Raw genomic sequence first — 27003 nt, 5'->3', positions numbered from 1 at the left:
TCTAGACAAGATTGAATTCCTTGTGTGGTGCTGTAGGTTAATGCGCTAGACTGCAAAGTCAGTTTGAACCACAGACAAGTCGGTGGCTCAAACTCACCAGCCACTCCTCAAAACCCTATCCAGGGTCGTTGTGGGTCAGAACTGACTTAATGGCACTTTGACAACAATAACAAGGTTTTTAACACATACATTTAGTCTGTGGGGGAATAGGCTTTAATTTTGTGAATGTCATTTCAAAAGATGTATGCAATGGTGGAAAGGGTTATCTAACTTTTCAATAAAGTCCCATGCCAGCCAGCTTCTCAGTACATTCGATTTCCTTGCATCTCACTCAAAGCATTAAAGTTGCATTTAAAAGAATATAGAGTTTTAAAGTTTTATATTTAACATCTGCATATCATTCTTTCACAAGTATTCTTTGTGTCAACTAGTGTAGAACAACAAAAGATCCAACCAACAATGTTCCATATTTGGACAATAATTTCTAAGTGAATCTGATGACTACAGATAAATCTCTTAACAAAGTAAAGGACGACAAAAATAAATGGCAACCAGATTCAGAGCAAGACACACTTGACCTGTGGCACAGGCAAATCCAAAAAGTTTGTGAAATTTCAACTATCAGTCTGTGAAGCCACAACTTATACCCAGGATGCTATTTGGACCTTCAAAGCAATATGCTCTAATGAATAAATCACACATGAAAACATAAAATGACATCGTTCTTTTTATAAAGTTCCTTTTAAAGAAGTATTCCCCTTCTAAGGGTGGGCTCTCGCAGGTCCCAGAGATACATTTCCATATGGGAAATATAATGGAGTAATGTTTCCTTCCATCTGCTGCCTTGAAAATCATTTATGAAAAGCTTTTCCTATACATCTTTGATAATTTTGATACTCCACATGCGCCTGTTTGTCAAAATTACCCCAAAATGTGAACTTTAGAAATCATACTTGATATTAACAGCCTGGCTCCAGGTGTCAGGTAGAAGAGAAGAGGACAAAAGGGCAAAGCAGATGATGCTGTCATAGGGCTCTTCCTGTTGTTTTCCCAGACACTCTTCTTATAAAGAGCCCACTGGCATTGGAAGATCATCATTTTCTTAAGTATATATGTATATTATCTATGGGTCCAATAATCAGTCCAATGAACTATATATAAATCTATGCAGTAAAAGAACTAAAAAGGCAATGATTCCAAACTTGATGTTCCTATTGTAATGTTGTTGGTGTTGTTAAGTGCTGTTGTCGAGTCGATTCTGACTCATAGCGATCCTGTATAGGGTTTCCAAGGAGCAGCTGGTGAGTTTGAACTGCCAACCTTGCAGTTCAAATGAGTTTGCAGTCTGGCACATTAACCCACAGCGCCACACCAGGACTCCTTATTGTAATAAGTACCACATGTTAATATAAAGCATCTATATTTTAACTGGAGTCCTGGTGTCAGGCTGCAAGAAAAACACTGAACTGCTAACCTAAAGATCAGCGGTTCAAATCCACCAGCCACTCCGTGAAAACCCTATAAGGGTCACTATGACTTAGAAGTGACTTAACAGCACTTAATAACACTTCCCAGGTGGAAAGTAACTTCATAGACAGGTTTTTTAAAACGTTCTTGAAGGGCTAAACATGATCATTTTAGGATTCTATAAAAGGCAATTTAAAAATAAGTTTTCATTAACGTGTCAAATATTTATGAGTAAAGAAATAGAAAGAAATACATCTTTTTTGCTGCTTAAATTGAGATATGAAAAAGAGGTGGGTTTTCCACAATTAACAGCAAAATCTCACTAAGTCAGACTCAGAAAAGGTTTTTAACTCTCCGAGTAGAAGCAGGGTTTAAAAGTCTTATTGTTTACTCAGCGATTTACTCAGTTTTAATTAATATTACAACCAAGACTTCTGGAGCATGTTTAAAATTCTTTAAAGCATTAACTTTTCAAGTTAGGTAGAAATTTGTCCAAGGAGTCTACTTACTTATCACTTATTATTGCTCTAATTATAGATCATGCTTATATATTCATTAGAACACACAACTCCAAGGGCCTCTGCTTTCCTTTATCTCAGCAGGAGTCACCAAGATACTCTCTCCCCAACCTCCACTACACTGAAAATCCTAATAGAATACAAGAGGAGCCCTAAAGGTGCTCTAGTAAAGCGTCTGACTGTGAACCCAAAGGTTGGCGGTTCGAATCCACCAACTGTTCTATGGGAGAAAGATGTATCAGTTTACTTCCGTAAAGATTACAGCTTTGGAATCCATACGGGGCAACTCTACTCTACGTTATAGGGTCGTTATGACTTGGAATTAGGTTTGGTATTTGGTTAATAGAGTGCATCGGTCTAACTATTTAACCCTTGCACATCAAGGCATGAGTGACCTACAGCTTCCATTCAAGTAACTGTTGAATGAATATACTTTCCTGAAACCCTGAGATGGAAAATAAATACATGAAAGATAAGAATGGCTTACCATGCTATTACGTCTCACTCATTACCTCTAACATGTCTGTAAGTTTTTAGAATGTACCCACCCCAATGTTTTAACTAGATGTCACAATTCATATTTCTTTGCTAAATTTTAATATGCATTATTGTTGTGAAGTGTCGTCGAGTCAGTTCCAACCCATAGCAAACCTGTATAGGGTTTCCAAGGAGCAGCTGGTGAGCTCGAACCGCCAACCTTGCAGTTCAAACAGCTTTGCAATCTGGCACATTAACCCACAGCGCCACACCAAGACTCCTTAATATGCATAGAATACTGCAATTTTTCTTCTGCATCTAACCCTTCTACCATACAATGAGATTTAATGTGTTTTATTTTGTGACTCAAAGACAACACTGAGAAACTAGAAATTAATTTGATATTCTATAATTTGAAGTAGAGGCTTACAGAAGCAAATCTGTGTGTGTAGTTTTTTAAAACTTAAATTAAATGGAAAATATTATAATTTTACATGAGGGGAAATCATGGCTAGAGAGAGATTTCTGTTAATGTACTGAAAATAATAAAATCATTATTTAAGCCTTCAAATGGTTTAGACTGTTCAGTAATGCAGACTAACTACCTCATTATCTGCAAACACTAGTGTTTTCTCTAACCACACATGAAAACATGCATACTATGTATGTATATATATGTTGTTGCTAAGTGCCGTTGAGTCGGTTCCGACCCATAGCGACCCTGTACAGGATTTCCGAGGCTGTAAATCTTTACGGGAGCAGAACGCCTCATCTTTCTCCCGCGGAGCGGCTGGTAGTTTCGAACTGCTGACCTTAAGGTTCGCAGCCCGATTCGTAACCACTACGCTACCAGAGCTCCTTATGTATATATATACACACACATATATACGTATCTATTTATGGAGTCCTGGAGTGGTGCTGTAGGATAAGCATTGGACAGCAAGGTCAGTGGTTCAAACTCACCAGCTGCTCATACAAAGTCACTATGAGTCGGAACCGAGTTGACGGCACTTAAGAAACAACAACATAGGTTTTGTATCAGTAAAATTAAAACAGAAAACTAGTACTATTCCATAACTACCAAAAATTACCTAAAACTTTTATCTATAGTATACCAAGTATTTCTCAAATCCTTAAAATAATTTTAACAGCCGGCTTTTCAATAGCTGTATATGAGAGGCCTGTTTTTCTAAGACTCACACGCATAATTAGCTACAAAAATGCATACGCAAAGGAAGCTAATGGACTTGTTTAATTAAAATGTAAAATGTCAGTATCTTAAATTCCATTTATATGATTTAAAGGAGGCTTACTAAGTCAACTCTCTTGACAAGCGCATTCAGATTGCTTGGAAGGCTACAAAGGCGCTAATGACATTTACCCCCCTAATAAGAGCTGTTCACACTTCATGGTTTTCCCTTGTTATTGCTCAGGACAGACACTAGCACCTCATTGAAAGATCAGTGCTGCAAGGGAAAAAGGCCCCTTGAGACATCTCAGACTTGAGGAAAAGCACTATATCAGGTGATGCTACAGAGATGACATGTCTGATTCTCCCGGGTTCTCACTAGCGCCTAGGGCCAAGGATTTGAGGCAGTTAGCACACAGCCAATCAAAACCTTCCTCTGCTCCCTGGAGACAGGACCATTCTCCCCCCACAGCAGGCATGTGAGGGCCAGGGAGAAAAGAAATAAACTTCTTTTAGGTGCCCTAGGTCTGGCAGGATCCAAATGTCTTGGACTGCTCTCCGTTAATCTCCATTGATGTGTGGCTGAATGAATAACACACTGACCTTTTCACCTAAGAGACCACAATTTGAATCCAATGGAAACTCACTAGAGGATCAATGGACGGAGATGCTCATATTTTAAAGCAATAAAGCACTGCAAATAGGAAAAGAGACAAAAGTTTTTCATCGTGGTTTTGGCCACAGATTCAACCCATTTTCCCTGGCTCAGCTATTATGATTTGGAATTAAAAAGCTCCTAGGACTGCCCCCATGGAGCTCAACATCTGGCACCAGCCCACCGCCACTGTGAAGCAGACATTCCCTCACATGTCAATACGTGGAGAAGCAATTCCTGCTGGTGATGGGATGATGGCTGACCCAATGGAATATACTCAGCATGAACCCTCACGCTGGCAGAGATGACAGGACAGCTCTTAATTACTCTTCCAAGGAGAATTTAAGTTTATGTGTGTGTGGTATTAATTTAAAATCACTAGACATCCGTACATACTTAAACAGAAGCAAAAGTACGACCCGATTTAAGTCACATCTTTAGCTACCAAATTTCTGTGGCGTATCAAAACCAATAAAATATTCTGAATTTTAAGAGGAACACTTGAGACAAAATCTATGGGATAGATACGCCACTGTGTAAGTGTCCATATTTCATGGAAGCCAGGCCTAGCATGACTCTATGCCAGTATTTACAGCGGTCTGTGTTCTTCACATTCTCCTTTTTATTCCACCAAGGTCTGAAAGAAAAGCCTGCTTTGCGCCGAGCTGTCCTTCAGAAACACTTCCCAGAGAGGATGCTCTACGGAGCACAGTCTTAGAACACCACATTTACTCAACTGCTATTTTTAAGACCAAAGGAGAAAAAAATATCCACAGCAGGAAAAGCATATTAAAATAAAAATAGAAGATTCAGTAACCACATTACTCATACTAACTAGAAAGCTGCCTCTGACACTATTATTATGGCTTTGTTCAAGAGGGAAAATTATATGAGAACAAGGGAACCAGGTTAAAGCATTGCCTTACTAAGAGGACCTTGGGTTCTGCAAGTCTCAGAAAAATACTATTCTGGGAGCAACAGGTTCAGAAGATGATTTCTAGGAAACATAATCCATGCCTCCTTCCTTTACTTTTTAGGGCTGATGCTTTGAACTCTTTTACCCATGTAAAACAGTCCACTGTTGAAACACAAAGCTACTACATCCACCATTTTCTCTTCAACTCATCCATCCCAATTCCTCACTGATTGACAAAGAGAAATGAAAAAAAAAGAAAGAAAGAAAGAAAAGAAAGCAGGTCACTCAGCTACCGCCAACAAATGAAATTACATCCATAATTGCAACAAGACCTCAGTGTTGGGTTTCTGAAGTAAGTGCACATGGAATCAGTAGCCAGTTTGGGAATCATTAGAATGACTAGTGAATCCCCGCTGAACTGAGTGTCTGTTGTAAGTGGGTCCCCATGCTCCGAGGAATGGAACACTGACTTGTCCTGTGTCATAGCCATGATTAATCAAGTATTGGATCACTGTGCTCCACAGAATTTTCATTGGCTGACTGTCAGAAGTAGATCAGCCAGACATTTCTTTCTCCTCTTAGACTGAAAGCTCCAAAGAAATCTGTTCAGCACCATGCACATTTCCATTGACAGGGTGTGACTCTGAATGAGGCATATTGGCCAGGAAGTTGAACCATCAAAGCTTCATGAGAAAGGAGTGGTAACATGCAAATCTCAGGGGAATCAGGAAGAGCTTATTATCAACAGACCCCAGCTTGTCCTAAAGAGAATCACAAATACTACAACCATCTAACTAAAATTCGATTCCCCACCAGAAACTCACTCATGGCTATTTCAATATAGCATTTGTCAGGTATGGAAAACAACTCATTTCATCCTTTCTATTAAGTAACATGTCTCTTTTTGCTTAAGATTCTTTCCCATGACATGAGTAGATATATACATACCAATATTCATAACAGGACTGTTCACAACATCAAAAAAGATGGAGACAGCCTAAGTTCCCATGAATGGAAGAATGGATAAGAAAACTTTGGTATGTACACACAATGGAATACTACACAACACTGAACAATAATGATAAATCTGTGAAACACCCCAAACATGGAGTATACATTATGCTGAGTGAAAATTAGTCACCAAAGAACAAATCTTGTATGAGACAACTATTGTAAAATCTCAAGAAAATTTTTTTCATTCTGAAAGAAACATTCTTTGATGGTTATGAAGGGTGTAAGGGAAGGAAGAGTAATTTACTGGCTAGAGGGTAGATCTACGCTAACTCAGGTGATGGGGATGGCAATGTATACGTAGAGGGAGGATGGCAGAAGAACGATGAAGACAGGTAACAGCACAGGGAGGAATGCAAGAGATAAAGGTGATAGAGGCAAACATCTGTTTTATGGTTAGATACATGGACTGATATACATACAGGCAGATTATCAGTCCATGTATCTACCCATACCCATGTATGGGAGGAAAAGTAGGAGGCAAAGCCACAAACAGGTAAGGGTGTGAAAGAGGATATCTCAACATAATATTTACCTTTGCTTCAAACACACCTATGAATGTGGTGAAGCCAGGCACAAAATGATGAAAACAACTTAGACATTACCAACACCTTGAGGCAATCGGTTGTAGTGCCTGGGGAGCTCAGAACCATAGTCTCAGGAGATACTATGGTCAACTGGCATAATATAGTCCACAAAGACAATGCACTATATCCTACTTTGGTGAGACACTTTAAGTGTCTAGGACCTTAAAGTTCACGAGCAGCCATTTAAGACACAACTATTGGTATCTCCGTGGGCAGGAGAAATAAGAGTGATGAAAACGGATGGTGCTTAGAATCAATTATTCCAAGAGACGAATGGAAAAAGTGAATATTCGCCTCCACAACTGAGAACAGAAGAACCAGATGGTGACCGGAGATCACAACCAACTGCTCTGAAAGGGATTACAGGATTCACTTAGAAGGTCTCAGTGGGAGACAATGTGGAACAAAACTCAAAATTATAAAAAACACTGCGCTTACTGGTCAAAAAGAGACTGGAGAACCCAAGACTAGGATCCTTGGCCACCCTTCAAATCTGGAATGGGACTCAACTTCCTAGCCTGATTTTTAACCAAGCTGTAGACAGGTATATGGGGGGAGAAGCGGGGGCAGGGCAACAATGCTAGTAAAGTTCTGAATGGTTGCGAAGGAGAGTAGAATGGAATTAGGAAGCGCAGAGAGTAAGTGGGATCACTGCTGTTGCAGGGAGGGGACTGCAATCACCTAGATAAACTGTCTGGTTTGTTCAATGGAAAACTGACCATATCTGCTTTGTAAACCTTCATTCAATTCACAATAAAAAGTGGGGAAAAAAAAGTTTCTCCTCTTTTAACACATCTTCCTAGAGTAATTCAATTTGACAGTGGTCACTTTTTCTAGTAGAAAATGCACTGGCCCACCCTCTATTTTCCAACTGCTGCAGGAACTACATATATAATAACATTAACCAAATACATGTATCTGTGTGCATGTCTGTCCACCTGTAAGGATTTAGCAAAAGTTTCCAGAAACACACAGATATCATCTCACTTTCTCCTTTTCATGCCTGCTCTTGATCTCGCATAGCAGTACTTGAAAGGTCACTGCCAAGATAAAGATGGCAGGCTACAGCGGTCTCTAAAGAATCTTCCCAGGCCTTTGTGTTATAGTCAGAGAAATTTCTGTTCCTTTTCAGGTCTCTCTTATCCTACACAGCTGACACTTGTAATAAACTGGAAATATCTTTATGCAAGTCATAGTGGTGGTGGTGGTTGTGTGTCAATGAGTCAGTTCTGACTTAGAGACCCTGAATAAAGTTTCTGAGGTGATAAATGTTTATGGGAGCAGAAAACCTTGTCTTTCTCCTGCAGAGGGGCTGGTAGACTCCAACTGCCAACCTCACAGTTAGCAGTACAGCTCATAATCCATCACACTACTGATGGCTGTGTGCCGTGGAGTGGGTTCTGACTCATAGTGACCCTATACAGGGTTTTCCAAGGCTGTAAAATCTTTACAGGAGCAGAATGTCTCATCTTTCTCCCACGGAGCAGCTGGTAGTTTCGAACTGCTGACTTTCCAGTTTGAAGCCCAATTTGTAACCACTAAGCTACTAGTTGCTGTTGTCAAATGCTGTCAAGTCAATTCTGACCCATAGCAACCCTGTATAGGGTTTCCAAGGAGCAGATGGTGAGCTTGAACCGCCGATCTTGCAGTTCAAATGGCTTTGCAGTCTGGCACATTAACCCACAGCGCCACACCAGCTCCTTAAATAGGTCATAGTGGTGCTATCTAAATGTATGTACATTTAAGAGAATCAGAAAGATTCTGTTGCTCTAGAAACTTAATAGTTAGCAAGTTTGGGAGGCTGCTCAATGAAGGAATCACATTTTACTCAATTAGATTTTATTATCTATCAGAGACTTTAGCAAATTATTTCCCTTTATTTTCAAACTTCCACTCAGAAGATACATTATGCCTTACATACCAGGCCAGAGAGTTAATCAATGACGGAACTGAGATCTGAACCCCAAGTTCAAGACTTTTGTATTTTCAATTCAACGTCGAACATGTACCAGTCTGTTGTTTTAGAAACATCAAGGAATCCCCTAGTGCCATCATGGGGCATGGGCATATCCACTACCAAGTCAGTCTGAACTGTAAGAAATGTTGACTGGCAAGTGAAGTGTAGGTTTGTTTCGGATCAAGAGGAATGCAAAAGCCCTCTGTCATGTTTCAGAAGCACAAATCCTATTCTAGGAGTTCCTGTATTCCTTCCAAGTGTCCAGTGAGCTACCTAGTTCTACTTTGCAAAGGTATGGAAAGGCATATTTTTATTTTTACTCTGAATACAACACATCAAGCTATGTCCTTGGACACAGAGTGTTTACTTTCATTGCTGTTCAAATAGTTAGAGCTTTGGCACGAGATTCAAAATCCCTGTATTCCACTTCCAGTTTTGACCCTGTACAAGGACATTAGCAAGGGAAACTTTAAAACTCCGATGATACTTGCTGAAACTACCTTTCCAAACAGGAAGTTAGGAGGATTCCAAGCACCCCGGAAATGACACAATAAATACAAAACAGTGCCCTGAGCCACAGGCCTTCTGTAAAGCCCTGGCAAAGACAGGAGGGTTCAGACCATTCACAAATGGGATCCTCATTTCATCTTGTAAATTCATGTGGAATTTACCAGATGAAAAGATGCATGTCACCTGTGTCAGGGGGCTGATAATCAGTCTTCACTCTGGATCCAACGTTTTTCCAAACACATCAGTGATCACACCCTCTTCTGAGTCAGCACTGTCGGTCATCGATACATTCTTGTATTTTTAATCAGATGACGCACCAGCTTATTTGAGAGCTCCTACTCTTATGTGCTCAGCACAAAGTAATTAATCAATAAGATGTGCTATCTGAAAGACTACCTGAAATTTCTTAAAATTGTGAAAGGTCAAACAGTTGTTGCTAAGTGCCGTGGATCTGATGCCAAAACATACTGACACTGTATAGGATTTTTAGGGAGCAGCTGGTAGGTTTGAACCACTGACTTTGTTGTTAGCATAAAGCTTATCCTACAGCACCACACCAGGACTCCAAAGGTGAAATAATACTCATAATAAAAGGAAGCCTAGGTTAAGTAGTTTTTATTTTATGCAATATGGCAAAAAGCCTAGGTACTCTAATCATTTTAACAAATTCAACAAGAACTCAATCATTCTACATCACAAGACTGCATGAAGACAGGAGGTGTTGGTGAAAGAAAAGACGGTGTAGGGGGCAAAACTGATAATGTTACTCATACAATGAATCCATGATTAACACACACACACACACAAAGAACATACACGAGCCATCACACAACAGAGTAACAGTAAACATTACTAAGAACACTATGAATATAATTACATTTAATCTGTCTAAAAATCCTATTGGATAATTCCCAGAAATTTCTCCAATTTAAAGATGAAGAAACTAATGTTCAAATATGTTAAATGATCTATTGTACTAAAAAGGGGGATCAACAGGTGACACAAAGATTCACAACCACAATTCCCAAGTCCATGGCCTTGTTATTCCAGGTTATCAATTGTGAATGCTTCTGGAGTCCTGGTATGGCACTGCAGGATAAGTACTGGACTGGTTGGTGGTTCTAATCCACCAGCTTTGCCTTGGAAACTCTATAAAGGGCCTCTATAAATCCAAACCAACTTGAAGGCTCTTAACAACAACAACAACAACAGCATGCACACTGTGCGTGTGCACTAAATAGTATGTGATGTTTTTGATCACTAGATGGAAAAGCAGTCTGTTCCAAGAGGCAAAGTGAAATCTAAAACTCCAGAATTTCAGGCATTTTTTTAAACAAAATTCTAAATGGCCAGGGAGCTAATCATCAAAAAAATCATTACCACTATGCTAATAGTTAACATTTAGTGGATGCTTATACCAGTGGCACTTGCTAAATGTTCTATGTTGTCTTCACAACAAACCAAACCTAGGAGGTACTGCTATTAATCTTGTTTAACATGAGAGAACTGAAGCTTATGTAGCTAAAAATATAGGTCTAGTTCTCACATTTAATACAAACTAAAGTTAAGATGAAAACTCATGAATCTGCCTTGACCACATGATTCTCCAACAGTAAGTTTTGTTCCTTCAGCTGTAGAAAAAGCAGGTAGATTACCTCTAGTCCACAGCCCGTGAGTAGGGCAGAGAGCTTGATCCCCTTCCCTCCCATGGTACAGAGTACTGAAGGGACTGGATGTCCGGGCAGGGATTACACGTCCTAGCCACGGCCTCACATGGCACCAGTTGGAAGTCAGTTCAGATGAGCACTGGACCGCAAGGTCGGTTTGAACCACAAGGTTGGCAGTTCAAACTCACCAGCTGCTCCTCGGAAACCCTATACAGGATCACTATGAGTTGGAACCGACTTGATGACACTTCACAAGAAACAAAATTGATCAAACATGTAATCTAGCAGTTGGAAACAAAGAAGACTAGGCTCTTTGGAATATACCACCCTAGTGATAAAAATGATGGTGGAATGATTTATTAGAATTTTGCCAATATTGATAACTTATTTTTTCAAGTATCTTTTTTCAACAACATAACTTATACACAAAGACCTTTGCAGATAGAATATACAGGAATCAAATTGACTACATCTGTAGAAAGAGATGATGAAGAAGCACATTATTATCAGTCAGGACAAGTGCAGGGGCTGACTACAGAAAAGACCATCAGTTGCCCATATGCAAATTTAAACTGAAGCAAATCCCTGAGAGCTAAATTACAACCATGAGTATATCCCACCCAAATTTAGAGGTCATTTCCAGAATAGATTTGACACACTGAATACTAATGATTGAGAGCAAATGAGTTGTGGAATAGCATCAATATAGCATCAACATCATAAACAAAGAAAAACAGCATTAAATATTCTTATTAAAAAGATAAGAAACAAACAATAGACTTAAGTAGATGTGTGAAGAGACTCTAAAACTTGTTCTTGAACCTAGAATAGCTAAAGTGAATTTAAGAAATGATGAAGTAAAAAAGCTGAACAGGAGATATCAAAAGGCAGCTTGAGAAGACAAAGTAAAGTATTATAATGAAATGTATAAATACCGAGAATTAGAAAACCGAAACACTGAAGAACATACTTGGCATTTTGCAAGCCGAAAGAACTGAAGAAAAAAATTCAAGTCTAGAGTTGTAATACTGAAATGCTCTATGAACAAAATATTGAATGATGCAGCAAGCATTCAATAAGATGAAAGGAATACACAAAGTCACTCTACCACAAAGAGCTGGTCAACTTTCAACCATTTCAAGAGGTAGCATATGATCAAGAATCAATAGTCTTGAAGGAATCAATCCAAACAGGACTGAAGGCAACGGAGAAAAACAAGGCTCCAGAAACAGAATGCCAACGGATACATTTCAACAAACATATGGAATGCTGGAAATGCACAATGTCTATGACAATACACTCTGAAGACAGCTACCTGACCAGCTGACTAAAAGAGGTGCCCATTCCAAAGACAGGCAGCCACAGAATCGCTAATGTCAGATACAAGCAACATTTTACTAACCATAATCCAAAAACTGTAGCAGCAGTCCATTGATAGAGAATTGCAAGAAGGTTTGAGAAGAGGACATGGAACGAAGGACTTCATTGCTTAGGATCAGATGGATCTTGGCCAAAACCAGAGAATATATATATAAATGTTTCCCTATGTTTTATTGACTATACAAAGACATTCAACTGTGAGAATCACAACAAACTATGGGCAACACTGGGAAGACTGGAGATTCCAGAATACTTAACTGTGCTGAAACCATCATTTGAATAGAAACTAGGGGATTTAATTTGAATAAAACCAAAGGTTTTAAATGGTCAATGTTGTATCCTTTCTCCATACTTACTCATTCTATATGCTAATACCCTGAAGAGCTGGACTATATGAAGAACTCAGCATCAGGACTGAAGTATGAATCATTAACATAACATAATCATCTGTAATATGCAGATGACACAAACTTGCTTATTAAAAGGAAACTAGAAGCATTTACTGATGAAAATCAAAGACAGCTTCAGTATGGATCGCACCTCAATATAAACAAAACATCAGTCTTCATCAAGTGGAACTGACAAGTAACATCATGAAAACAGAAAAAAAAATGAATTTGTCAACCATCCAAGTACTTGGATACCCAATCAACGACCATGGAAGCAGCAACCAAGAAATTAAACAATGTATTGGATTTGTCAAATTTTGCTGCCAAATTTTAAATCAAAGATGACATACTTTGAGGGCTAAGGTGTACCAGACTCAAACTATAGTACTCTTAATCACCTAAAATGCATGCAAACGCTGGGCAGCGAATAAGAAGAACACAGAGAAACGGATGCATTTGGATTATGGTGGTGAAGAATACTGACTATACCATAGACTAGTTACCATGGACTACCAGAAGAATGACCAAATCTGTCTTAGAAAAAGTACAGTCCGAATGTTCCTTAGCTATGAGGGTGGCGGGTCTTTGCTTCACATACTTTGTTATCAGGAGGGACGAATCCCTGGAGAAAATGTCTTATTTAAAAAGTAGAGGGTCAGTGAAAAAACGCAGACCTTTACCAAGATGTCCTGACATAGTGGCTGGAGCAATGACTGTGAGGGGGGTGCAGAACCAGGCAGGGTTTCCTTCTGCTGTACACAAGGTCACTGTGTGTCACAACCAACATCTATCAGCACCTAAAAACACCAATCTTAAGAAATGTATAATATTAAACTAAAAACTTCCGTAATCCTAGGAGAGAAACTAACCTCAACTACACCATATGCTAATTCAACGTCAATATCTACAAGAGAATCTAGAGTAAGAAGATTCACAGTACTAACACACATGAACCTGCTCGGCAAAAGATAATTTAAATACAAATGTTGGCTTAATATTGACATTTTCTACCACATTACCACAAAACACTTATTAGACACAAACCACAAGTTTGGGAGCAAAAGAGTCTCTGTATCTCTTCTCATTGTCTATTGAGCTGGTGCTACAGGAATTCATTTCTTCAAAGTCTGTAGAAACACCAAGGATTCTTTTGGTCAACCAAGTTTATTGAATGTCCCATGAGTTCCATGGTGAAACATTAGGCTTTATCAAGTTAAAACAGGTTTCTTTATTCATTTCACAAATATTTATAGAGTGCCCTGCCTTTGTGGCATTCTCACTAGTGAGTAAGCCAGGAAAAACATTTAAGAGTTGATTTAATGAATAGATTGATTTTAAACTGTGATAAGAGCTTCAGGGATACAAGTTATGAGACAGATCCACAACAGAAAAGATGTGTGGCTAAGTTGATCAGGAAACGCCTTCACGAAAAAGGAGGACTTTAGTATACACTTGATGGACCCTTGCAGAAAGAGGAGAATATATATACCAGGCAGGAAAAAGCCTCACGTGCAAAGCCCTAATGTTGGAGAAGAGCTGAGTGTGACCCAAGAGCCACAAACTTCTGTTGACCCTGACAGGAGAAGCTTAGATAGTGGGAGAAGTTGGTGGGAGCTACTTGCCTACTTACTTCCATAGACCACATTATCCAAAATTTCTCAGTCTTTATTATGCTAGCATGTACCATGAAGCTCTAATAGGAAGATCCAGCATGTAGATCATTCCAGATATAAAGTAGGGAGTGCATTCTAGATATAAAGACTCGGACTCCCAAAGTACGCTGAGAAACACTGATTGTTCTGACTGTTTCAGGACACAGACATCTGAAAATGTGCCTCTCACACAAAGCTGCTGAGATCTCAGCTAACTATTCAGAATGTCTGAAAAGATTCTCTGAATTCTGGCAGGGCCCATTTATAAAGGAAGAGATTTCTAAAACCTGGCTGGTATACAAGCCCAGGTAACACACTTGTTCAAGTCACAGAGAGGTTACGTAAACACTTAATTTTTAAATGATCAAATCCAACAATGATTATCATTTACATTCTTATATAGGTATAAACAAGCAAACAAAAAAAACAGCGATATTGGGGAAAGGATGGGAAGGCTCTGAATTTTGCTGTAAAATAGGTATCAGGAGAAAAAGACTGAAATAAGAATTATTCATTAGCAGCAGAAAAGACATATTGTGCTCTTATGTTTACATTTTAGCATCTCATAGAATATTTCCCCTTGTAGGGGGAAAAATGGTTAATATTTATCTAGCAGTTTCTGTGCTTTTAAATGAGTACTGCAAAATAAACATAGAGGAATATCAAATTCTTTATCTTTGAAGAATATCATTTGGATTCTTAAATGATCCTAGCTCAAATGATGCTATGCATTTTTTTTTTATCAAAACATACAGGATACTTGATGGATGGCATGCATCCTTTCAAATGGCCAGCTTCTCACCCCATTTAAAATCTGGTCAGACACCTGCTGTTGTTCTACATTCTGAACTGTCTCTGAAGCCAGGAATAACTGTGTACACATAAGGGATGCAGGTTTGAACCCACAGAGAGTTAAATTAATATGCTGGCTTGACCAGTTCAACTTACCGTACATCTTCATTTGCCCAGTAACACAATCTATAGTCAACTGCTAACCAAGTCAATATGTGGTAAGACTAACAGCCACCCTAACTTGCCTTGATAATTATTCTCCTTTAACTGACATAATATTCAATATACTGTTGTTGAGAGCAATAATGCTAAAATTGATGCCTTGAGGGCTACAAAACAATTGAGTTTTTGCCAGATGAAATGACTGCTGCTCTAATACTGCATCACAGAGTCCCACAACCTTCAGAGGCACACTTGATCGTCAACTTGTAGAAAAATGCTATATATAATTAAATTCAAAGTCCTTTCTGCATGCCTATCATTACTACGCATAATAAAAAAAATAGTAACCAATAATCTGCTGATACTGTTTTAGAAAATAAGCATTTGTTTCTATAGCAGCTCTTTTGTTTTGTTGATTTAATGGACATTTTCTCTAAGACCTATCTTACGTCCTTCAATCTCTCATTTTTCTAAGCAAAACTGTTTTCACAAGAAACAAGTAGATGATAAATGCTGAATGACAATAAGAATCATTTAAATAAAATCTATATCACATCAATCCTATCAATAAAACAAGACAAACTAAACCTAGAATTCCTCTAATGTAAAATTCATCCATGATTTTTCTCAAAATGTCAATTCTATACTCTGAATGGGGTAACAAATTATAAGCTACATCTTTTAAAGTGAGACTTCATCAAAACCCTATTAAATTAATGAAAATGAATTATAATTTAAGTAGCATGATGAATGATAAGGTTCTTTATAAGTAGTATCTCACCCCTAAATAAGAGACTATCATTTTAGTAGGTGATTGTGCTGAATTTTCCTTTCATACTTATTTTTCTTGCAGTTCTGTATCTTTAGATGCATGGCCATCATAGAAAAGGAAACAGAAAAGAACTGATTATGAACAGGGTATAGTCTAAAAGCGAACACATACTATACTATCTTGGAGCTATTAGAATGTTGGGAAATTAACATGTAACTATTATTGCAAATAAAATAAAGAGTAGGCATCGGTCAAAGCAAAAGATAGGATTTTAACTCAGATTATCCAGCAGGTTGTGTTTACTGCTGTCAAAAGGCACCAGTGAGTGGGGTTGTTAAGTCAGCATAGTCATGCACACATCTCTTTGTTTGGACAGAAACAGACAATGCATCTGCTCCAGGTACCAGAGATAAAAACTGTACACAGAGAAGTGAAATACAACATAGATGATGGAACAGGAAGTAAAACATCACAGAATGGGAAGTAAAGAATGTACTGAACTGGCACAAAACACTTGTTAGTTTTTAATATAGGAAAGTGTGCTTAACCAAACTAATAACTCCATTCAGTAATCTGCAAGTGGTTTAGTCCTTTGTTAGGATAAAATCCATCCAACATGGATGATAATAATCATGTTGTGGCCCTGACTGCAGAGAATATGGCTCTGCATGCGTCTGGGCGCCAGCCTACACAGGAATTGTGAAAGTGGCCCCCGCTTTATTTTCCTGGCCCCTACACCTCCTAGATCTTCTGCTCCCACCAGGACATCCCTGACCACCCAGGACTTATCTTCCCACTCACCCCACTGACACAGCCCAATCCTGAGGCAAATGAGATAATGCCTGTAAATGAGCTCTGTAAACTGAAAACGCAATATATAATTATTACTATTACCATCACCATCTCATCTTCCAAGGGCCAAGTTTCCTGTGCCTTCTTTCCAAGTTGACACTTCAAGAAATGAAAAGAGTCTATACCAAATCAAATTAGTCATGGAGGGCACAGACTAGTTTATCTCCCCCACTTTTACTTTACCTTACCATTCTTACAGCTTTCCTGCCCTGGGTAGCACAGGTGCACTTTCCGGAGGTGCTGCAAAGAATGGCAGGAATGGGTGTGTGCGTTTCCAGGTTTAAAGAGGGGGGCGAGAACTGCAGGGGAGATGCCGGGGGCACAAGCTCTCCACACAGCACAGGCTCACCTTGGGGACATAAACCTTAGGGCTGGGTTAACTAGAACTACTTAATGCTGAGAGACAACAACAATGAGAGTTTTCTCCATTTTCATAAAATTTACTTCAGATTCTAGCTCCTGAAGTGGTAATCTCCTTTGGTGGGAGGGGAGAGATTTCCTCAGAGTCTTTTTAGATCTTGGGGTTTTCCAACACAAGACAGGCAACCAGAAAAACATTTCACCAGCAAAAGACACAATGTAAAATGACTCAAGCTATACTGCAAAAATGGGAATATGATGCAAGAGGGGCTGGGGAAGACTGGGTCCCCTGAGAAAGTCGTAACCCTTACCAGATCATAAGTACCAGTGACAGACAGGAGGAGCTTGATCTGCACAAACAGGTGTTGTCAAGGCCCACCCATAGCCATGTCTGTCTGCCCTGGAATACAGAACTCTGAGGCTGTAATTGGAAGGCTTACAGGTAATAAAAGCAGGAGTTTGGATTAGTTACACTTTTCCCTCTGATTAGGAGGAAGAAGCAATCAATGGTGAGGGGATACAGAAAACGAGGAAACTAACTAATAAACCCAGAGGGAGCTTCATCTCAGCTCTTCACACCCCTGACTCTCAGCTCAAAGAGCCCTTGCTTTTAGGAGGGCCACAGTAAGGCTTGCTGGAGAAGCCAGAAAGCCAACCTTGTAGAGAGAGAAAGTTGAATTCAAATATGTAGAAACATGAATCATTTTCCAACAGGCCACTTTTCCCTCCTAATCCACTCCACAGAGGCTCCATGCTGGCTTGGTGGGATATCTGTCCTTTTCTCTAGTTCTCCATGGAAACTTGTGGCTATGACCACTTAACCAGAAGAGGGTATGTATATCTGTGTGTGCAAGGGGCAGGAATGAGACTGGGTTTGCCAAGGGCTTTCACCCAACCCTATCCAGAGCTGGCTCCACACCCCAGCATTCAGTGTCCTCGCCCTACCTGAAGGATGTATCCCCGCACGTAGTCCCGAAGAGTCCAGCCCAGGCCATGCAGTATGTGCAACACCTCCTCCTGCTTCAGGACGCTGAAGAGACGGTCCAGCAGGATCTTCAGCCGCACGGGAACGGCCTGTGTCCCATAGAGCATCAAACTGCTGATGTCGAACACCACGTTGGACTGCACGATCTCCACTTGGGTGGGATGGTACAAGTGCTGCGTGCTGAGTTTATCCAAGGCTGTGTGGTCCCACCAAGATCCAGGGGATGCAGGAATCGAGGGGGTGCGGGGAGACAGAATCAGAAGAAAACGAAACAAGTTACTTGTAAGTGTTGTTAAGTGCCATCAAGTCGATTCCAACCCATAGCAACCCGGTAGAGGGTTTCTAAGGAGCGGCTGGTGAGCCTGAACCACCAATCTTACAGTTCAAATAACTTTGCAGTCTGACATTACAGCTCAGTTGCTGATTGAGGATGACCACAGATGTTTAAACTGGTTTTTAAAATGGCATAGTTCTCTTCCCTGTCCCACTCTCTGTTTTACCCATTTTGGGGAGGATTCAATGTTTATAAATTGCAGACTAGAGCAAACACAAAACACATTCACCATTCAGAAACAGAACCACTAAGGATGTTTTTTTACTGACTGCGGCTGGCTCTAAGAACCTAGTTAATTTGCTAATTGAACTATGGCCAATCCAAGTTCTTTCTACCCAAAACAAAATCCACAACTTGAACTGTGGGAGCTGGGTCAATCAGTAGAGGATTCACCCATAAAGCTCACCCTTCAATTTACAGAGACAAAGGAGGTTCGTTAGGGTGGTTGTTTCTGTGTGACCTCCGGTCGATTCTGACCTGTAGTATGACTGAGTAGAAGTACCTTGTATCGTGTAGCGTTTCTTGGGCCATAATGTTAAATGGAGCAGATCACCAGGGCTGTCTGGCAGGGTTTGAGATGCCAAATTTTTGGTGGGCAGCTGAGGATTTTACTACTGTGCTAGTGGAGTTCCTCAGACTCTGGGTGTAAAAGGGTCAATTTAGAGGAAGTAGGGTAAGCTGACAACCTGTGGGGGGGGGGGGGGGGGAACGTAACTCAGGTTGAATTAGCTAAGGGAGATTATCTGAGACCTTCTTTACAGTCTCAATTGTCTCCCATGCTGCTCACTTGTAAAACAGTGTCTTATTCACTGGCATGTTATCTCTGGAAATTGTTCAAAAAGGAGAAAGAGATTTAAGTCATAATTTAGACACTTTGTAAACACCCTAAACAAAAGTGTGTTATCAGATGATGAAAATGGGGGGGAAAAAATTACTAAGCAAAAAGTTGGGGATTTCTGTGTATTTATACTAAATGCTAGTTGATATTTGAAGACTGACCATTCTCTAGGTAAAACAGCTTTCATGAAATTCACATGTCAACAGCTGAGCCCTTCAGCTAAATCTCATGTAGAAAATCACACCTTTGCCCTAGAACTGGAAGCCATGACAGGGTCACAAGTTCTATTCCCATCCATATCTGAGTTAGTGAGAATCTTATAATAATTTACCTCACTTTCTCTTAAGCAAACAATATTTAGCATTGTCTCATCAAAAAGTTGCTCCAAAGATTACTGAGATAATGAATGAATGTGCTTTAGACTCCTTAACAGAACGTACAAGACATTAATTAACTGTCAGAATTAAGCACATATGCTAGTCTAGAGATTAAAAAAGATAAAATATCTGAACCTAAAAGATGTTCATCTAATGTCAAGAGTCAGGGGAACTGACTATCAGACAACAAAAGCCAGACTCAAATTATAACTAAACCTGAGATACACCTAAGATTTCTTGCAAGTTCCAAATCATTTCTCAATCACTGTCCCTAAAACTTTATCCCATAATAGTACAGTCTACAGTACAGGTACACTTTAAGCAACTCCAAGTTTAATACGCCAGTATTTTTTGTATGATAATGTCGATATTTAAAAGAGCTCACTTACAGTTGTGTGTGGTTTTTTTTTTAAGTATTTCAAATGTATTTTTGCAGGGCTCCTCCTCAGCTCTGGTTTCCTCCTGACTGCTGGTCACTAGAGAGTTCATGTACTCTTGATAAATTGCTTTCTTAAATCCACAGTGTAAAGGCTCTTATCATATACCCGCTGGCTTCATTCAACACATTTACTCCCAGGAATACTTTGTCAAAGAGTTCGGGTTTCCTCATACTTCATTTCTTGCAGCTGATTTGTCTGATCTTTTCTATTCTAGTGGTTAAGTCAACTTTGAATAAATAGCCTTAAAAATTAATTTAACGTTTGGGAAAGATAAGGAATCCACCAGCCTAAGGATTGAAGTCTTCCCTCACTCCACAGGGTATTTAGACTTCAGGAAAGCAGGAGAGGGATATTACCTCACCCCTGTTCTTCTTCATGTACAGCTTCACTAGGAAGCTTTCTGCAGAGGGGCTGCTCTTACAGAATAAAGTGACAGCAGGGGAAATCCAACAGCTAAACTCAGCTCCTCCTCCCGTTTCCCATCAAGAACACTCATGGCACCATCTCAAACACTACACAAAATGTACTATGTCCACAATAAATGAACGTCAGAGAGTTCAGTGACAGGGAAATTAAATGACACCATATCGTGATTTTTATGCAATATTTTTGCACTTTTTAACTCCTGCATTGAACCTAGGCAAATCTGCCTACAAATGTGTTCAAGGGCTGGGTACAAAGCTGTGGTCCGCCAATCATCCACTTCTTTTAAAAGGACAGTTTTAAAAGATGCAGAAGGCTGCTAGGGGTGCATAAATAAATAAAAAGCAAGGGTTCCGAGAACTGAAAAAGCCAGGGTGGAATCCAGAGTAAACATTTCCCTAAATCTGCTTTGTCCAACACCAGCGAGTGAGAGCATGATTGTAAGTCTAAGTCTTCTTCAGGAGCACTCTATACAATGAGTGGAAATACTGTTATTCTTCACATAATGAGGATTGCTAACTTTATCATGAAATGGCCAGACAGTAAGTACTTTATGCCTGGAGGGATACTTAGTTTTAAACAATTACTCCTCTATGCTAAGGTAGCTGGAAAGTAGCCATGGGCAAGACAAACAAATAAAACTTTATTATGGAAAAGCAGGTGTCCAATAAGATTTTGAGTTCTGGTGTAGCGCTTTTGGATAAGCACTGGATTGCTAACCACAAGGCTGGCAGTTCAAAACCACCAGTGCCTCCTTGGAAACCCTATATGGGATCACTATGAGTCAGAACAAGAAGCCATATTTAGAGAGTACTGTGTAAATACCTCATATACAGCATGAAAGCTTAGGCCAGATATTTAAAGTCAACAGAAAATAATGGAAAGGCAAATAGGAGTGTGTTGAGGCTGCAATTATCAGGAAGGTAAGCCATAGAGAAAGGACTGAGTAATAGGACAATTTCATTCTGAAATGTACAGATGTCAATCGCAAATTTTAGAATGAACATGTCAGCTATAATTACGATCTGTTAGATTTCTTGAGTTTATCAAAACTTTCTGCTTTATCAATGCCAGATCATAGGGCGACAGCAAGTTGTACCAACTTGTGGGTATGTTTCCTTGGTGGACCAAAGGGCAAGTAATGATCATATGAGTGCGACAGTATTTGGAAACTGAGAAATAGACTTCTGCTTAATTTCATGGTCTCCATATGTCTGACTGAAAAGTATTCATGTCTGGATCTAGAACTTAGTGGGGTTAAGAATGTGACTTAGATCAAAGGGAGTGGGGACATGGTAAGATAAGAACTTGTTCATCAAGGTGCAGTTTAGTAGGAAGGGTATCTGCTTTTTTTATTTTATGAACTGAACCATCTACTAACATGTCCTATACCAGAGGCACTTTCATACAGTAAGATGATACTCTCCTTTATTCTATTAACAGCCATTGATTTTCCTTTCCCATAGCCACTCCTTCTCTGCTCTCGGTATCAAGACCTCAAAGAACTGAATCTTTTCAAGCAGACCTGGAAAACCAATGTACCCCTAGTCCACTGGCCACAACCACTGGTTCAAGAATGGGCACATGAACAAAATCTGAACAGTGGGACTGAATCCAGTATTTTGGTGAGAACTACTGAGAAACTCTCTCTCCTCTGAATCTCTACAGATACCTAAGACTGCAGCTAACATAGGGGAGGAGAACATGGATGCGCTGGAAAAAACAACGGTTGACAATATCGTTTGATCTACAAGGTCTGGTAATGACCTAGATTGCTACCATCCCTAAGCTTTTCACTTACATTAAGCCAACAAAACCTCTCACATTTCTTCTAGACTCCCCACCTCTCTAATGATCAATTGGAAGTCCTAACTCACAGAACAAACAGCCCGGGTAAGGCAGTAGTTAACCACTCATTTATTACCCAACAGGGAAGCCCCTTTGAGGGAGAAATCTGTGATGTGGCAGTTTGAATCTATCCTATAGGATCACTGTGAGCCAGAATTGACTAATCAGCAAACAACAACTAATACAACTATCTTTGGGGGAGCGTCTCACACTACTGCGTACCACGTAGCTTTATTGGTTCGAATAACAGTAGAGATCAATTGCAGGCCAAATACATTTCATAATTTCTCAAATGAACAGGAGAAGTTGCCTTTAAGAATTTTGTATTATACACTAATTTACACAAGGTTACAGAAATTTTCAACAGCATTAATTAAAAGGGGGGGTGTTGAGTCATGGAAATGAACATCTATATATCAACTTCAAGCCATAAAACCACTCTCTTTCATTACTTTAAACACAAACGCACACAATATTACAAATACCACCTTTTCAGAAACTGCAGGCTCAATGAGGCAAAGTTAATAATGGGTCTAAGATCACTTAGCTACTTCCCCAAAGAAAAGTCTGTTTCTACAAGAAAACCTGCAAGTCTTCATCATGTTGGAAGTCCCTTGCTCCTCAGAATCTGGGATTCTTGTCTATGACTCTGCTGAAACAGGCATTTCAAAGGTCACTGATACTTGCTTTACTATAAAATTCATATAAAATTGCTACCATCTTTCATGGACTGTCATTATTGTCCTTGATATCAACTTAACAGCTGACCCTACTGATCACCACTCCTCTCAAAATGCATTCCTCCTTCATTATGGCAAACATTTCCTCACTAGCACTTACTAACTTATCACTGATTTAGGTGCTACATGTCAATGCAAAAGTCATTTATATTGTGGTCTTCACCTTCAGAGGCAGACACATACACAGATGAGATAAAGCACTGCAGAGCACATGAAACAGGATGACTTTTTAGGAAGGCGCCGACCTGTAAGATACCAAGGGATTCTGATGGTCAGGGAAAAGCAGAGCATACTAGTAGAAGGTACTGAAGCAGCTGGTTTCACACTATATGCATCAGGAATGCTTGGACGGCTTATTCATTGGATTCTCTCCCTAAATTTCTGATTCCTTAGGTATATGGAGGGGATCAAGAATTTGCACTTTTAACACATCTGCAGAGAATTCTCCTGATCAGGAAACACAGTTTGAGAACCAGTGAACTAAGGAATGTGTGTCAGACTCTCCAATGAAGGTTCAACATTGAGAATAAATACGTACAGATGAATGAATCCACAAATGTCCGATGGGCAGATTGAAAAGAATCTTAATCCTGATGATTAAAACCTATCGTTACAAAGACATACAAAACAATTTAACATGTATAAAATGAAAATAATTTTTGATTTTAAAATTAAAACTCTGAAAAGAACTGAGAAGTTCAGTGAAAGCAAAGGCTGCCATGCCACGGCTTAGTGATCAGGACACATGCCCATCAACACTTAATGTTAATCTTAACTTCCACAGAGTAACAGATCCTTCAAAGAGAATGTAAGAGAGGCAGAAGGGTCGCATTCCGTTTGAAAAAACTGCCAGAGTTGAATCTGACCGGAGCATACATGCCATGCGTTTCCGTGGATGGTCCAGACAAGAGAGGGTGAGGCATTTCTGTAAAACTCCAGAGGCAGATGCCTTAACTCGATGGACTTCAAATGAGGATAGACCTAAGCCTGGGGTATGAGAAGGCGACCTCCAGTGAGGCTGTAGACACTGGGACTCCAATTCTAGATTCAGAACTTCCATATTGACTAAGCCTGATCCTCCTGAGAAATTAGCAATTGCCGTCTTTCCCTGGAAAACTGCTCCTTCTCTCCTGACAAAAAAATGCATGCGCCTTTTATTATATATGGCTCAGTGGACCAGGATGTAAAACTCTCTCTCTTGGGTGCTGAAAAAACTGACCACTTGAATAGCTTTGGGAGTACCTCCTTTAATGATTGGTACAAGCACTATCAACCTGCCGTGGTCTCTCCTTTGCCTGACTATCCTTACAGCTAGAAGAGAGTGTTTGGGTCTAGGTTGTAATGTTCAATTCAATGTAAAATGGGGCAGTGGGAAGGGCCATCCTCTCAATTTTAATAATGTCTCACTCTTTAGAAAGCATCCTATGAGAGCAAAGCAAAAATGCCCAACAATGGAAAACAATGGCCTTTTCCTACATACTCAAAGGTACCACCCTCAGTGCTCACCCCTATGAGGTGCCATTACCTGGAAAGAAACCCCCTCTCGCCAAGCACATGAAAGTGATGTCTGCTCTTCAGATCCACTTTGGAGCATATTTCACAGTCTACAAAACTTGGTAAGAAGCACTGGTTAAAACCTGTGATTTCTTTCAGAAATTATGAGTATCAGTTAAATGAGTATCAGTTAATAAGGCAGTTATAACCCAATTACATAATACCAAAATACTGGAGTCTTGGTTAATTAACACTGCTGGTTAATGTGCTGAGCTGCAAAGTCGGTTTGAACCCCATGGCTGGTGGTTCAAGCTCACCAGCCGTGCCTCGGACACCCTATACAGGGCTGCTATGAGTCAGAACTGACTTGACAGCATTTAACAACAATCTTTAAGAAGATCTGGTAACACGTTGGTTACGAGCCAGGATGCTAATCTCACAGTCAACAGTTTGAAACTACCAGGATTCCATAGGAGAAAGATGAGGCTTTCTGCTTCTGTAAATATTTATAGCCTAAGTATTTAATTTTCAAAGATTGTAACTTTCTCTTTTATTAAATACATTAAAACAGGATGCCAAAGAGATCTAGCAAAATTATTGGTTTCAATTCCAAAACCACATTGTGATATATATACACAGAAACACATTTATATAAAAGTATTTCCAGAACTACTTGCATAATTTTCACTTTATATAAGTTACTGTTGTTGCTAAGTGCCATCGAGTCGATTCCAACCCATAGCAACCCTGTATAGGGTCTTCAAGGAACAGCTGGTGAGCTTGAACCGCCGACCTGCAGTTCAAACGGCTTTGCAGTCTGACACATTAGCCCACAGCGCCACACCAGGACTCCTTATATATGTTATATGTGATAGCATATCATTACAAATTAAGTAATGAAAAACAGCATTTCTTTTACAAACTGAATAAATTTTATTAGCCCCATATTTTATTTTTTTAATGTTTTAGTAAAGTAACTTGTTAAGATCCATTCCATAATTCATATCTGTGATTTTATAATCTTTATTAACATGATAAGAGTATTATGACTCGTATAGCAACATTATATGTTATATGTTTATATGAATAATGCAATGCATAATCAAGTAATCTTAGTTGAATTAGAAAATAAGTTAACTTTTTCTAATGGAAAGTTAAGTCAGATGTGGCTAAAGCCACTTCTGGCTTTGGAGACATGTCTATATGGTGGAAATCTATCAATTACGATAGAAAAATCTACAGAAATAAAAGCAATTCATTAAAAAAAAATTCTGTGAAAAGGGCAGAAATTCGGTTTCAAACTTTCTGTGTAAATTGGAATAAATTGTTGTTGTTGTTGTTGTTATGTGTCATGGAGTCGGTTCCGACTCATAGAGACCCTGTAACAGGGATTCCAAGGCTGTAAACCTTTACAGGGGCAGAAAACCTCATCTTTTTCCCGCGGAAAAGCAGGTAGTTTCTAAGTGCTGACCTTGTGGTTCACAGCCCAATTTGTAACCACTACGCTACCAGAGCTCCTTTAGAGTGTCTCTAAATTAAATGGTAATGTTGAGTTTATTCTCATTTGATGTCTTGCTAACACCTTTTTGCTCCATTTCCCAGAAAGTGAGAAAGTGAATGACTACCGGCCTAAAGAATAAAGTAGGTTTCCAATTTTTTGTCTTTCATAAAACTAATCAATGTGATAGCAAAGCTCCCGGTATGTACCACTCACCAAGTGTGTCAGCAGTCTACAATCTGTAAAAGTTAAAAATAGAATGATACAACTTTTCTCTTCCTAATAATAAATAATATTCATCCACAGAATATGAACTCGTCTGGGAAAAAAACATATAAAGACCAATCTACATCAGACAAAAGCTTTTCTAACAAAAATCCACCTTGACTTTATTTAAACATGTAACATTGGTATTGTTTTTGGTCCATCCTATGCGCTGTGATCCACCACTCGTGTCAGTTTGTCCTACTGTGGTGGCTTATAAGTTGCTGTGATCCTGAAAGCTATGCCACCGGTATTTTAAATACAAGCAGGGTCACCCATGGCGGACAGGATTCAGATGAGCTTCCAGGCGAAGACAGACTAGGAAGAAGAAGTGACAAACTACTTCCGAATATTTAGTCACTGAAAACCTTATAAATAGCAGAGAAACACTGTCAGATATAGTGCCAGAAAATGAGCCCCTCAGGTTGGAATGCACTCACAGAATGCGA

The 27003-nt window shown here is 39.4% G+C and overlaps 1 protein-coding gene across 2 annotated transcripts in view; it reads right to left on the bottom strand.

Annotated features, from left to right (window-relative positions):
• BNC2 (basonuclin 2) overlaps positions 1–27003 on the bottom strand; it is a 569819-nt gene that overhangs the window by 141442 nt on the left and 401374 nt on the right. For both annotated transcript variants that reach the window (XM_006864478.1, XM_006864479.1), the window contains exon 4: positions 18259–18494. In XM_006864478.1, the coding sequence (XP_006864540.1) occupies positions 18259–18494 (236 nt within the window). The remainder of the gene's footprint in view (positions 1–18258; positions 18495–27003) is intronic.

The sequence above is a fragment of the Chrysochloris asiatica genome, unplaced genomic scaffold, assembly GCF_000296735.1.
Source record: "Chrysochloris asiatica unplaced genomic scaffold, ChrAsi1.0 scaffold00065, whole genome shotgun sequence".
Classification (NCBI taxonomy): domain Eukaryota; kingdom Metazoa; phylum Chordata; class Mammalia; order Afrosoricida; family Chrysochloridae; genus Chrysochloris; species Chrysochloris asiatica.
This window is presented reverse-complemented; position numbering and strand designations above follow the sequence as displayed.